At 45.2% G+C, this 12,142-nt stretch overlaps 1 protein-coding gene across 4 annotated transcripts in view; it reads left to right on the forward strand.

Annotated features, from left to right (window-relative positions):
* BTRC (beta-transducin repeat containing E3 ubiquitin protein ligase) overlaps positions 1 to 12,142 on the forward strand; it is a 153,740-nt gene that overhangs the window by 19,285 nt on the left and 122,313 nt on the right. For 2 of the 4 annotated variants that reach the window (XM_048505358.1, XM_048505361.1), the window contains exon 2: positions 4,113 to 4,181. The exons of the other annotated variants lie outside the window; for them this stretch is intronic. In XM_048505358.1, coding sequence (XP_048361315.1) covers positions 4,113 to 4,181 — 69 coding nt within the window. The remainder of the gene's footprint in view (positions 1 to 4,112; positions 4,182 to 12,142) is intronic. 4 annotated transcript variants of the gene reach the window in all.

Consider the following 12,142-nt stretch of genomic DNA (forward strand, 5'->3'; position numbering starts at 1 on the left):
GCACATTTTCTGCCCCTCCCCCCAGATCGTGTGTACAAATGGTTACTAGAAGGTGATTCTTGCTTCAAACCATAGATGAATCATACAAACATAGAGTTGGAAGGGATCTCCAGGGTGATAGGTAAAACGAGACGATTGGCTGGGTTTGGGCTAGCAATAAATGTAGTCATTTCCATTCACTTAGAGATATTTTGATATACACCCACACATATACCCGTGATTTTACCAGACCTCTAGATGTGACCCCAAGTTAAAACTTGATGTATACCGTTCAGGGATGTCGTGACATGCCACTAAGATGCCATGACGGTTTAAAGCAGGGGTGTCCAACTCTGGCGCTTCAGATGTTCATGGACTACAATTCCCATCCATTCCTGCTGGCACATGCCAGCAGGGGCTGATGGGAATTGTAGTCCATGAACATCTGAAGTGCCAGAGTTGGACACCTCCGGTTTAAAGGAGAAAGCTGCTGCATCTGATTTGTAGTGAGGGAAGCCCCATGCCAGCAGGGGCTGATGGGAATTGTAGTCCATGAACATCTGAAGCACCAGAGTTGGACACCTCTGGTTTAAAGGAGAAAGCCGCTGCATCTGATTTGTAGTGAGGGAAAACAAAGTATAGAAAGGTGCCTGATACGTCTCCAGAGCCATGCAGCAAATTGATAGCTGGAACACTACTGTATTTGCTTTTCTAGCTTTTTTCCTGTTCCTTTAACTATGTTTTGGTTAATTTTACAATTGGCTACCCACCTGTTATAACACATTTTATCATTAAACAAAATTAATTTTAAAAATGTTCTGGAGCTGTCTGCTTTTAATGGGATCCGAGTTTCTTTAGTCCTGTAATCTGCCTCATGAGGCTTGTCTGTCTTCTAGGAAGTGCAGCATTGCATCATTAAAATACCACCCCCTGCTGAGAGAAACATCAGTCCTATTCACTAAATGGAAATGCTGAAGCAGTGACAAGTGTTTCTAAAAACTGTATTAAAAATTCATTTATTCTTAGCTAAGCATTTAGCTAAGAATAAATGAAATTTACCAAATAGGGGATTGTAATAAATTACCGTGTTCTTATTGTGAAGCAATACGTCTGTCCAAAGGATGACATAAAAATAATAATCTGCCATCCCAGCAGTTGTTCCATAGTACCAAAAAAGAGCTGCAGTTTTTATTTCTAATTTCAGAATTGACTGGTTTAAAATAGGGATGCTCTTAGTGTATGATCAGCTTTTCATTGCCACACTAGTATGGCATTGTGTTCACTAGGAAGATGTGTTTCAAAACCTACAGGTCCTTCTGATTCTCATGTTTCATGAATGCTATGGTGGGGCATTAACATGAGCCATTTTTTTCTTCTGTCCCCCATGCCAGCTTTGGTCAATAATTTTCCCAGCTGGCTTTATTTATTCTTTCTTCTGAGAGTGGTGAAACAGATATTTAAGAACCTTTCTTGCACAGAAAGCCCTGTTCTTGCTTGCTACTTAATTAGCACTTGTTTATGACACAGTCTCTGATTTGATTTTTAAAACAAATTGCACAGTAAAGAAGCTGATATTTAAACTGTATGGTAACCTTGGCTCCAGCTGTGATTCAAATATTGTAAGCCTTCAGGGGTTGTGTTAGGCTTAGATAATAGGAACTAAGGCCTGTAATTTAATGTCTGTCTTTTAAAGGCTGCATGTTTTTTAGGGAGAAAACAAATGCATTCCATGGAATTTAAAATATTGACTCATTCTGAGAGAGCAGCCTTTTCAAGACCTCACTAGAGAGCACTCCAATCCACTGAGTTAAAAATGAAAGAAGGGATAAAGGAAGATAATAAAACAAAAAGTCAGTTAAAGGTTGAAGGGGAAAGATGACCAGTATGAAATGGGAAGGAGCTAATGACTTCAGTACATAATGGGAGAGAAACTGTTGAGGAAGCAGCTGTAGAAGTAGGTTACATATTAAATGTAAGTTTAGATTGTGGTACATTACAGAATTAGAACTTGGCTGGTGTTAGGCTGGAAATACAGGCCGGATGTTGTAGCCACCCCATGGTCATACTCATGTGGCATGTTTGCATCTTATTTTTATATACAACAAATGCATAACATTGGCTACTGCAAATTCTATGTAAATTGACACGACAATCACGTGTTTGCAGCAAAGTTCACTAGCACAGTCTGGATTATTAAAGCTTATGCATGACATGTTGTTGGATAGCATAGCAGTGTTGGGTTATGTTCTGTATTTCAAAGGAGCCTTGGCATTTTTAGACTGCAAGAGTGCTTCAGATCACCTTTGAATTAGTTACTTGGGATGAGTTCTCATAGTTTTGAATAATGGAGCTTATACTTTTTAAAAAATATTAAGAAGAAGAGTTGGATTTATATTCCCCCTTTCTCTCCTGTAGGAGACTCAAAGGGGCTTACAATCTCATTGCCCTTCCCCCCTCACAACAAATACCCTGTGAAGTAGGTGGGGCTGAGAGAGCTCAGAAGAATTGTGACTAGCCCAAGGTCACCTAGATGGTGTGTGCTGGAGTGTACAGGGTAATCTGAATTCCCCAGATAAGCCTCCACAGATCAGGAGGCAGAGAGGGGAATCAAACCCGGTTCCTCCAGATTAGAGTACACCTGTTCTTTGCCACTATGCCACTGCTGCTCCATAACTTCATTACCATAACTTCCTTTTCTGCTCCTTTTATAAACTGATGTCATTTTTAAACAGTGAAATCTTCCTTGTTTAATGAAATTTTTAGTGCTTGTAAACATTTCTTCTATTCTGTTTTCTTTAAACTTTTTTTACACCAAATAGGCTATTCCATTAGTGCAATAGTAGAAGCCCTTGTATTTTTTTTAACCAATTTGGGGTTTGTTTTGTTTGATTCAGAGGTAAGATCTTGTAGGTAGTCTGTCTCAGACAACACTCTGCTGTTAGCACAATAGTAGAGCCAGACTTTAAAGAAGTGGAAAGACAGAGTGCTTGATATAGGTAATTGATTGAGTTTGGCCTGATGTAGCCAGAGGATGTCAGACCCTAGTTTAGAGACTGCCTGGAAACACCATGCATGTCTATTTATGCATTTCGGAAGAAGCGTGTCACGCAAATACAATTGTTAAAGTGGATTAGCAAAAGAATGATATGCTTTCATTGGTGGGATGTATAAAACCAACTGCATAATGTATAATGTATAAAACCGCAAATTATATGTTGGAGACTGTTGGACCAAACACTTACAGGATCACAGAATGTCTTAGGCCGTTTCGCCCGCGGCCACTATTTGTAAGCCCTGGGAGCGGTAAAGCGCCCGTTCCCCAGTGTCCTTTCGAACAGGCGGCGCTCCCCCTCCCCCAGAGCGGCATCAGGCAGCCCTGAAAAATAACCCTTTAAAGGGACTTGTTTTTCCCCTGACAATGTTCCCGGTGATGCGAACAGCACTGCGGGGAACACGCTATTTCCCTTCCCCGTTCCACTCACCGTGTCCGTGGAGTAGGCCTGCTGGCCGTCGAAGCCCATACACTGTCCTCCTGACCCCTGGAGGTCGGAGACAGCGTGGCCGAAGGCTGCGACGCTCCAACAGGCTAACGACGAGGACACGGTAAATTAAACGGGGAAGGGGGAAGAGGCGGCTCCGATGCAGAGCCGTCTGCCGTCTGCCGGCCTATCTGGAGGCCGCCCAGCATCACCTCGCATGAGAGGCAGCCTCCGCCCTCCACGCGACGTGTGGAGACGGCCTATGTTTGTTCTCAACTTAGGGATATCAGTGGAAGAGCATGTAGCTGCTTGGCTTACCTTAAATTGTGAGGGCCTGGATCAGAACTCTGGTCCCAAAGAAGACCAAACACAAACTGATTAATAAGTGATCTTGTTTCCTTTTGCATTCTTTGGTATCTGTTTGAAATTACAATTCTATTAAGAGTTAGGTTAGAGGTTTTTTATATATATATATGTATTGGTCAAGATCATCTCAGCTAATTCTTCTGTCTGGATTTATGGTTATAGAATGGTCATAGTTTACCTGGTGTTTTCCTGGGGAATTAATCATATTTAAGAATGTGTTTGGTACTGGAAGATAGGTTAGCCAGGTCTCAATATAAAAGTAGGTCTCTTATGTCTATTTTCTCCTAGCCCAGAATACACATGCCTAAAGATGGATTCCAACTTACATCTTCTGGATACCAAGCATGGCTAAAGCAGGTTGGATTGTATTACCATTTCTCATCTGTTGTGCAGAATTGACCAGAAACTTGTGTGTTTCATGAGTAAAGTATACATAAAGATTTGACACCTCATGGTGCTGTGTAACTTAGTATCCACAACATCCATATCTGTGTATTTTCTGTCTGCATGTTGTGTGCATCTTTTTTCTTCACGACCCTTGCACAGTTGCACTTCTCACGAGTAAAAGTTCAAACAAGGATCATCAGAAGGGAGAATGGAACCGTGTATAGGAAGATCTGCTGCTGCAGCAGCTTAAATTGCTGAATTAAAATTAGCCTTCAAATGTGAAGGTCTGTGGTAACGGTAATAACGGGGAGGCCAGTGGGTTAATACACAGGAGGCTCGCATCTAGAGCCTAATTCACATTTGATTGGGTAAAACAAGTGTGGACATTTGCTCGTATCCCATAACAATCCTGCAGTTTGACACAATCTGACACTGTTGGGAGTCCCTGCTCAGACGTGGCCTGGTGCTATATTACTTTGGTGATTATTAAAGGCCACGTTTTAGATGTTTCGGCAGCTAGGCTCTAGCAATTGCTGTCAGCATCTCAGATCTAGTATAACAATTCTCCCCAAAGAATCTTGTTTTAAACTTTGCATGTAAGACACATGCACACTCACAACGCATGTGTATCGCTGCGGGAGAATGGCGCATCCTTGAAGAGGAAGTGGAAAGTTCCTACATTGTCAGAATTGGGAATGACTGTGTTGCAGTGTTAACAAATGAACATAAAGCAGATGAGCTGCATCTTGTTGTGGCAACTACAGTTATAAAGATGAGAGACAGAAATTAAGTTTCACTGTTACTCTGAGGCTAATGCAGCAAATGGACAAAGAACTCATGGACTGTGTGGGAGAGAAGAAATAAAATAAATTTCACCATTTTTAGTAGGAAAATGGATGGTCCTGGGGTATATCAGTCCTTTTCTAGCTGAATAATATATGTGCTCAGCTGTGCAAGCAGTAAAGCAGCCAGAACACCCATTTGTTTTCAGTGTTGTATTGAAATACAATTTCAATTTTTTAAAAAAAGATCTTGTTCTATTATCTCTTATCTGGCGTCTGCAGTACCACCTGTAACTTACTAAGGGGAACAAGGCTGTTGCACTAAGAGCTGAATTTTAGAATCTACTTCTGGTGGATTGAAAAAGGCAAGTTTATTGCAGAATAGGCTGTGCTTTCCTTTTCTACCCAGGAACTAGGCTAATAGAACTGCTAAGAGATGGCTTATATAGTAAGTGGTTTACTTCTCTCACTCTGCTTTCTGCTACCACCTTAAATAAGCTTACCTATGTATTGGCTTGCTCATTAATTTTCATGTTAATGAAAACATTCCAGTATCTTTGCATTTACTAACTTAATTACCACCAGTACAGGTCCAGGCACAAATGGTAGCTATTAACAGTGATAGACATGAATGGGTGGGATTGACTGTCTGTATTCTTTAGCAATGTATGTTAATGACCTGTTCAGTTCCATTCCTGTGTTTAATAATTTGCCTGGGTGGATGAGTAAGCTGCTTACAAAAAATGTATACCGAGATATTTTTCACTTTAAAATTGTGATGCTCTTGTGTCTGTTTCTCCTTTATGTGAAGTTGTGGATGTTCTGAATGGATACTGGGAGTCATATATGCAAACTATCAGATCTACATCCAAGGTCCTACTGCATCCTGCTGCTTCGGGAGCTGCAGGAGTTTAGGATGCAAACTAGGGCCTTTTCAGCTGTGGTGCCACAGCTATGGAATAATCATTCAGTATGCCCTTAAAACATACCTATTTCAAAAGTCTTTCAGGACTAATTGCTGCTTATTGCTGTGCTGCTGTGGTTTAGATTGTCTGTTATTATATTGGTTCAATTAATTTGCTTCTTTTATATTGTGTTTTGTGTTTATACAGTTTTATAATGCCTTGGAGATTTTTCCTGATGTTAAAATAATGAGGCTGGATGGTGACCAATAAACTGATTCTCAGTCCAGATATATCTGAAATGCTGTTAGTTGCCGATATGGTAACAGGCAATGTTTCACTTGTGATTTACAGCTTTGGGTTGCTGTTAGGTTCATCCCTGCAGGTAGATAGTTGGGTATTATTTGTAGCAGGAAGTGCTTTGAACTCTCTTTGGTTGGTATATCACCTGTTGTCTTCCTGGAAAAACATGACACAATTATTGTCATTCATCCTCTGGTAATACTTATGTTAGATTACTGTAACATGCTCTTTATTGGGCTGGCTGGGAAGACTGTTCAGAAACTTCAGCTGGTTCACAACATGGCTACTGTGCTATTAATGGAACCTTCACCAGTACTTGAGGAACTTCACCAGTCACCAGTTTATTTTGAGCACAGTGGATCATCTGCTCCATTTATGAACGGTTTTGACCTTATCACCACCATGGATGTTGACAAGATCTTAAGATCTGTGAAAGCTACCACTTGAGTTCTATATCCTCATCCATCCTGGTTGCTGAAATCAAGGAACACATTAGAAATCAATCACTGACTATACCTGCAGAAAAAATGTGGCCAATTATCTTCCCTTTCTGGGCAAAATGACTGAGGAAGCTATGGAAGATGAATCACAGGTTGTCTTGGATAACTCACTACTCTGGACCCTATTCAGTCTAGTTTCAGGCTGGGCTGTGGAAAGGAGATGACATTCATGACCTCGGTTGATGATCTTTGTTTGAATGCAGACAGAAGCCATTTCCTTTTGTTTCTCCTACTGGATTTATCTGCAGCCTTTAACATAGTAGACCCTGCCATCTTATTGAAATGTTGAAAGAGATGAACAGGTTTAAGGGAATATGCTATGGATTGGTTTAAATAATTTGAAATTTGGTGTCTTCAGTATGTTGATGACACCCAGATATCCTGGTGTTGTAGTAGAGGTCTTGAGCCACTACCTGACTACTGTGGTTAAAATAGCAAATAAATTGAAACTGAACCTGTCAAGATGGAAGTAATGCTGATTGGAATGATGAGGTCTGGAAGGACATTATGCTTCCCACCTTCAATGTGTTCCAGCTGAGCTGGCTTACTTGCAACCTAGAGGATAACTGGATCCAGAATTTCTGTTGGAGAATCAAATTAACACAACTGCAAAAAACACTTTCTTGTAACTTCATTTATTCCAGAAAATGTTGTCCTACTGGCTGTGGTGTGTTTTCCAGGCTATGTGGCTGATTTTTGTTTTGCCACATCTATGTTTCTCACTGTGGCACAGAGAGGCCATAGATGCAGCAAAATGTTAGGAGCAAAAACTATCAGACCACAGCCACATAGCCCAGAGACCCACAATAGCCAATTGATTCTGTGAAAGCCTTCGACAAAAACATGATGACTTGCCTCCTGGATCCATGCCACAATAACGCTGAGACCAGACTGTTGTAATGTACTCTACACGAGTCTTTTCTTGACGTCAACTCGGAGACTCTGGTTGGTGCAGACTGCCACAGCTCAGCTATTATTGGCAGCAAGCCATAGTATGCATAATAAACCTGTTCTTCAGTCACTCCAGTAGCTGCCTATCCATTACCAGGTTCAATTCATGATACTGGCTATCACATACAAAGTTCTTCATGGTCTTGGAATCTAATATCTATAAGATCAACACTCATGCATGACAACTTCATTTATTTGACTAGGCCTTCTGTATTTCCCACCCTGCAGATGGGCAAGATCAACATATGCTGGTATACGTTCTCCCTGGTGGTAGCAGGCCATCTGGTTGGGTTGTTCGCTGCCCTGCGGCGAGTAGGCAGGAAAAGGCTCTTTGGTGACTTCCTGTCAGGTGTCCGTGGTGGTGCCGCCCCAGTATCTTCCTGCCTCGGTCAGAGTAGGCAGCACTATCCACAGGCTCCTAGGCTGGATTTCACAAAGCTACCTTTTCTTCCTTGTGTTGTTGTTTTTTGTGATTCCCTTGTGTGCAGTGTACGTTTTGATCGTTTTCCACTCCTTCTGTCTGGGCAAGTGCTGACTGAGCTCTCTCTCCTTCCCTTGTGTTCCCCGCTTCTCTTTTCTTTGGCTTGAGGGGAAGGAAGAGCTATAAGGCGTCGGGCGCCATTTTCTCCCACCAAGGAGTCAGCTTTCTACCGATCAGCGGTAGAAACCATTTCAGGGTCCCAGTCTCCCACACACAGCCGCTGGGCTGATAGTGAGAAGACTCTTCTCCGGACTCCAACAGTTCCTTCCCACACACAGCCAGCTGGAAGGCTGATAGTGAGGAGGACTCTTCAGGAAGCTTTCGCGCAAGCAAGCATTGGGGCTGGGCGGCGGAGCTCGCTGGCGCTTCCTAGGGTTCAGCGCTGCTGGAAGACGCGCGCACTCTCGAGGAAGGCCCGCTTCACAAGGACGGGGAAGCCAGCGGGCCGGATCTGATCCAAGCGCGATCAAGGACAGTGGGAGGAAGCGGATCGCCAGCTGGCGCGAATCGCTCACAGGCAGCCCCATGAGGGCATCGCCCCCCTGCCTCCCGGGCACAGCTTCTTTGATGTCTGCTGCTGCACGAGCCCTTTCCCCACCTCCCGCTCTTGTTAGAGCGTCTGAGGGAACTTCGCTGCAGGTCAGTCATGCGGGTGCCATGACGGGGGAGGCAGCCTTGGGAGTATCTCTGCCTTCAGACTGTAGCGCCTTCTCCCCGCAGCAGCTGGTCTCCTTACTACAGAGCTCCATAGACCAGCCAGTTAGTAGATATTTAGACGCTCGTGCCTTCCCCCAGACAAGCAGGCACAGATCCCCTTCCAGCAGGAGAATCAGCCCCAGATTGCTTGATTATGATGCTAGTACTTTGAGTGAAGGGGAGGTAGACCTGGACTCAGACGCCTTTCTGAGGGAGAGTCTACACTACCAGTTCAGGCAGACCAGAGCCACAGATTAATTACGGTGGAACAATTATCCACTCTTTTAGCCAAAACAATGGCGGCTTTGGAACTGAGGGTCTCTGAGGAGGCGGGCGATCCCAATGCTCCTGCCACGTCCAAGCCCACTAAGGGCTGCCCTAAAGGGATCTCCTACATCATTCCTTAGAGGATCAGGCTACTCATTTTTTCCCGCTCCCAGAGTCTTTGGCCCACAGTTCAGAAAAGAATGGGTCACCCCCGCTTCAAACAGAGGGTTTCCTCCAGTCTACAAGTAGCTTTATCACTCTAGCTCCGGACTAATTTTTGAGGAATGATTAGAACCCCTCTAGTTGACGGTCCCATCTCCCTCACTGCATTCAGGGGGTCCTGGTTTCCCGGGACGAGGAGAGGGAATTTGATGTTAAAGACCCCATTGATGATGCGTAGAGGCGGAACATGGTCTCCTCGCAGAGTTCATGGCGATAGATGCGACCAAGGGCAGCAAAAAAATCCTGGTTTCTGGCAGCCACCATCCCCACAGCTCCCATTCTTTGGCTCCAACGCCTTCAGAGCATCCATTTATTCCACCCGAGTGCCAAGGCATTAGAGAGAGGGTGGAGAGAGGAGTAGTCATGGCCACCTCCTTTCCCAGCTGATGCCACCCTAGATGCACTCCTAGTCTCCTTCCTAGACCCATCGTCTTCGGCATCAGTCTCACGTAGATTGCTCTGGCTTAAGCCCTGGCAGGCTGGACACTCCTATCTAAGACAGCGGTGGCTTCTTAGTTTTGATTTTGAGGGAGGGACCCTATTTGGGTCAAGAGTTAAGAAATAAGACCCTGGTGGAGACCAAGGACTACATAAATAAGCTATGCCACGGTCCGTCCAGGAGACGGGCCTTGCCAGGTTTTCTGCAAAACCTGCCCTCAAAGTATTTCGTGGCCCCTTCCACCAATCACGGGAATATAAGCAGACTAGCTGGCACATTTCGGACCGACGCCTCTGACAATAACAACAAGGCGTGACTACGCCAGGGTTCCAGTCGGCATTTCGGCTCCCTTTCCGCTTCAGCCGATTGGCAAGGAAGGCAGAAGCTTAAACCAGACTAAAGCTGCGGCTGTCAAACAGCTACTTACCATCAAGAGCCATAGGAACCCGGGTTACCAAAATACCTCAACAAGGGGATGGGAGTGTGTTGCTCGCGCACTTTTTCACTGTCCCCAAAAAGAATGGGGATAGTCAGGGTGATCCCTCAGCTAAGACATGTCAATGCGTCATTCATAGCTAATAGAATTCAGGTTTCGCATGGAAACCATCAGATCCACTGGTTATGCGGCCATCCAGGAGAGGGACGCGATCCCTCCTTGGATTTCTGACGGAGGCATACCTCCATGTACCCATACACCTGGCTCATCATGCGGCCGGCTTCCTCGGTCCGCCGATAGCAGACCTCCATTTTCAGGTACATAGCTCTGCCCGGTCGAGTTGGCGACACATCTCCCATGAGTTTTTTTTCACGAAAGTCTTGATTGCACCCATTTCCCTGCTCTCCGCAGTCAAGTGGATGCAAATCTGGCCATTCGTATCTCGGCGACCTTCCTCTATCAGATCTTGATCCGGAAATACAGGGCTGTCAGGAGACGTGGAAAGGGTCCAACTGGTCTTATCGGATTGGTCATCACGTGAGCAAGAGTTCCTTGTGGCCCTTCCCAACAGATGGAGTTTTACACTTAGGGGCATTGATAGACACGCTCCATTTGTACTCCCTTTGTACCTCGGGTAAAAGTCCAGAAAATCCAGAGAGACCCGGTCTTCGCAGCCTTGCGGGGCAAAATCTTTCCAACTTACTACAACTTGCCAGCTTGTTGGAGCCCACTTTGCTGTCCACAATGGACCTCCCTATACAGTGGGGAATTGAGCCCATTACGCCAGGCCTCTACAAGCCCTTCTAATGGCCTTTATGCACAGCAAATCATTCTGAATACAGATCGATCCTTCTGCCTCCCCACAGCAGCCCGTCTCTCAGTCTAAAAATGGTGGTGGACCACCCACCACAACCTCCTAAGTACAAGGTAAGTTTTTCGCCCCTTCGCAACAGATCCATATCCCTTGTGGGATGCCAGTCTGTCCGGCTGGGGTGCCAACTGAGCCACCACACTCCGGCTCAGGGCTCCCTTGATCCGAAGCACAGGCTCAGCTTCCGATCAACATTCTAGTAGGTCAGGAGCAATATGATGGGCCCTAGTAATCATTCAAAGCAACTTATTCTGCAGAAGCACGTGAGTGCTTCACGTACGACAACATCTCGGGCGAAGTGCCTTGTCAATCATCATCAGGAGGCTCCAGATTAGCTCTGCCCTACACAGAGAGAGTTTCTTTGCGTTGTGATCTGTAAATGGGCGGAACAGAGATCTTGCATCCCCTCGCGAGCCGTAACACATTTAGAGGCTCCACCCTAAACCACGAGGAAGCCGACTGGCTCAGCCCGGATGCGCTCTCCAGCTCCAAGTGGAAGCTGAACCCAGTGAAGTTTTCCAGACCCATCCAGGAACGACCTGGGATGGCGACGATCGGAAACCTCTTTGCATAACTCCTCAATGCTCTCCAGATCAGCGTATTCTTTTCCACTCCAGATACCACCATTCACAAGACGACAGCGACGGATGCGCTCTCAGCTCCCTGGCACGCAGGGGCTCCTCTATGTTTTTTCCCCAATCCCAAAGTTTTTTCACAGACTACTCACCTACTCGGGCGTGCAGTCGGAATGGAGGGAAATCATACTGGGGGGCTCCGAACTGGCCCAGGAGGTCCCTGGTACTCAGTACTAAAACAGCTATCTGTCACACCACCGTTTGTTCTACCACAACTGCTTTTCAGACCTGCTCTCCCAGGGCTCCCTACTAAGCATCCTGGCCCAGGAGCTACAGCTCAGACTAGCAGCCACCTGGCGCTTGAAGCGGAGACTGTTAAGAAAACGGGGTTACTCCTAAAAGGGTCATAAAAGAGGCTATTTTAGCTGCTAGAAGAAAGTCCAACTCAAAATTTATGACTCCTCCTGGAAGGCTTATGTTCGGTGGTGCCGGAGAAAAAGAAGGGT

This window comes from Sphaerodactylus townsendi, linkage group LG08 (assembly GCF_021028975.2).
Source record: "Sphaerodactylus townsendi isolate TG3544 linkage group LG08, MPM_Stown_v2.3, whole genome shotgun sequence".
NCBI lineage: Eukaryota > Metazoa > Chordata > Lepidosauria > Squamata > Sphaerodactylidae > Sphaerodactylus > Sphaerodactylus townsendi.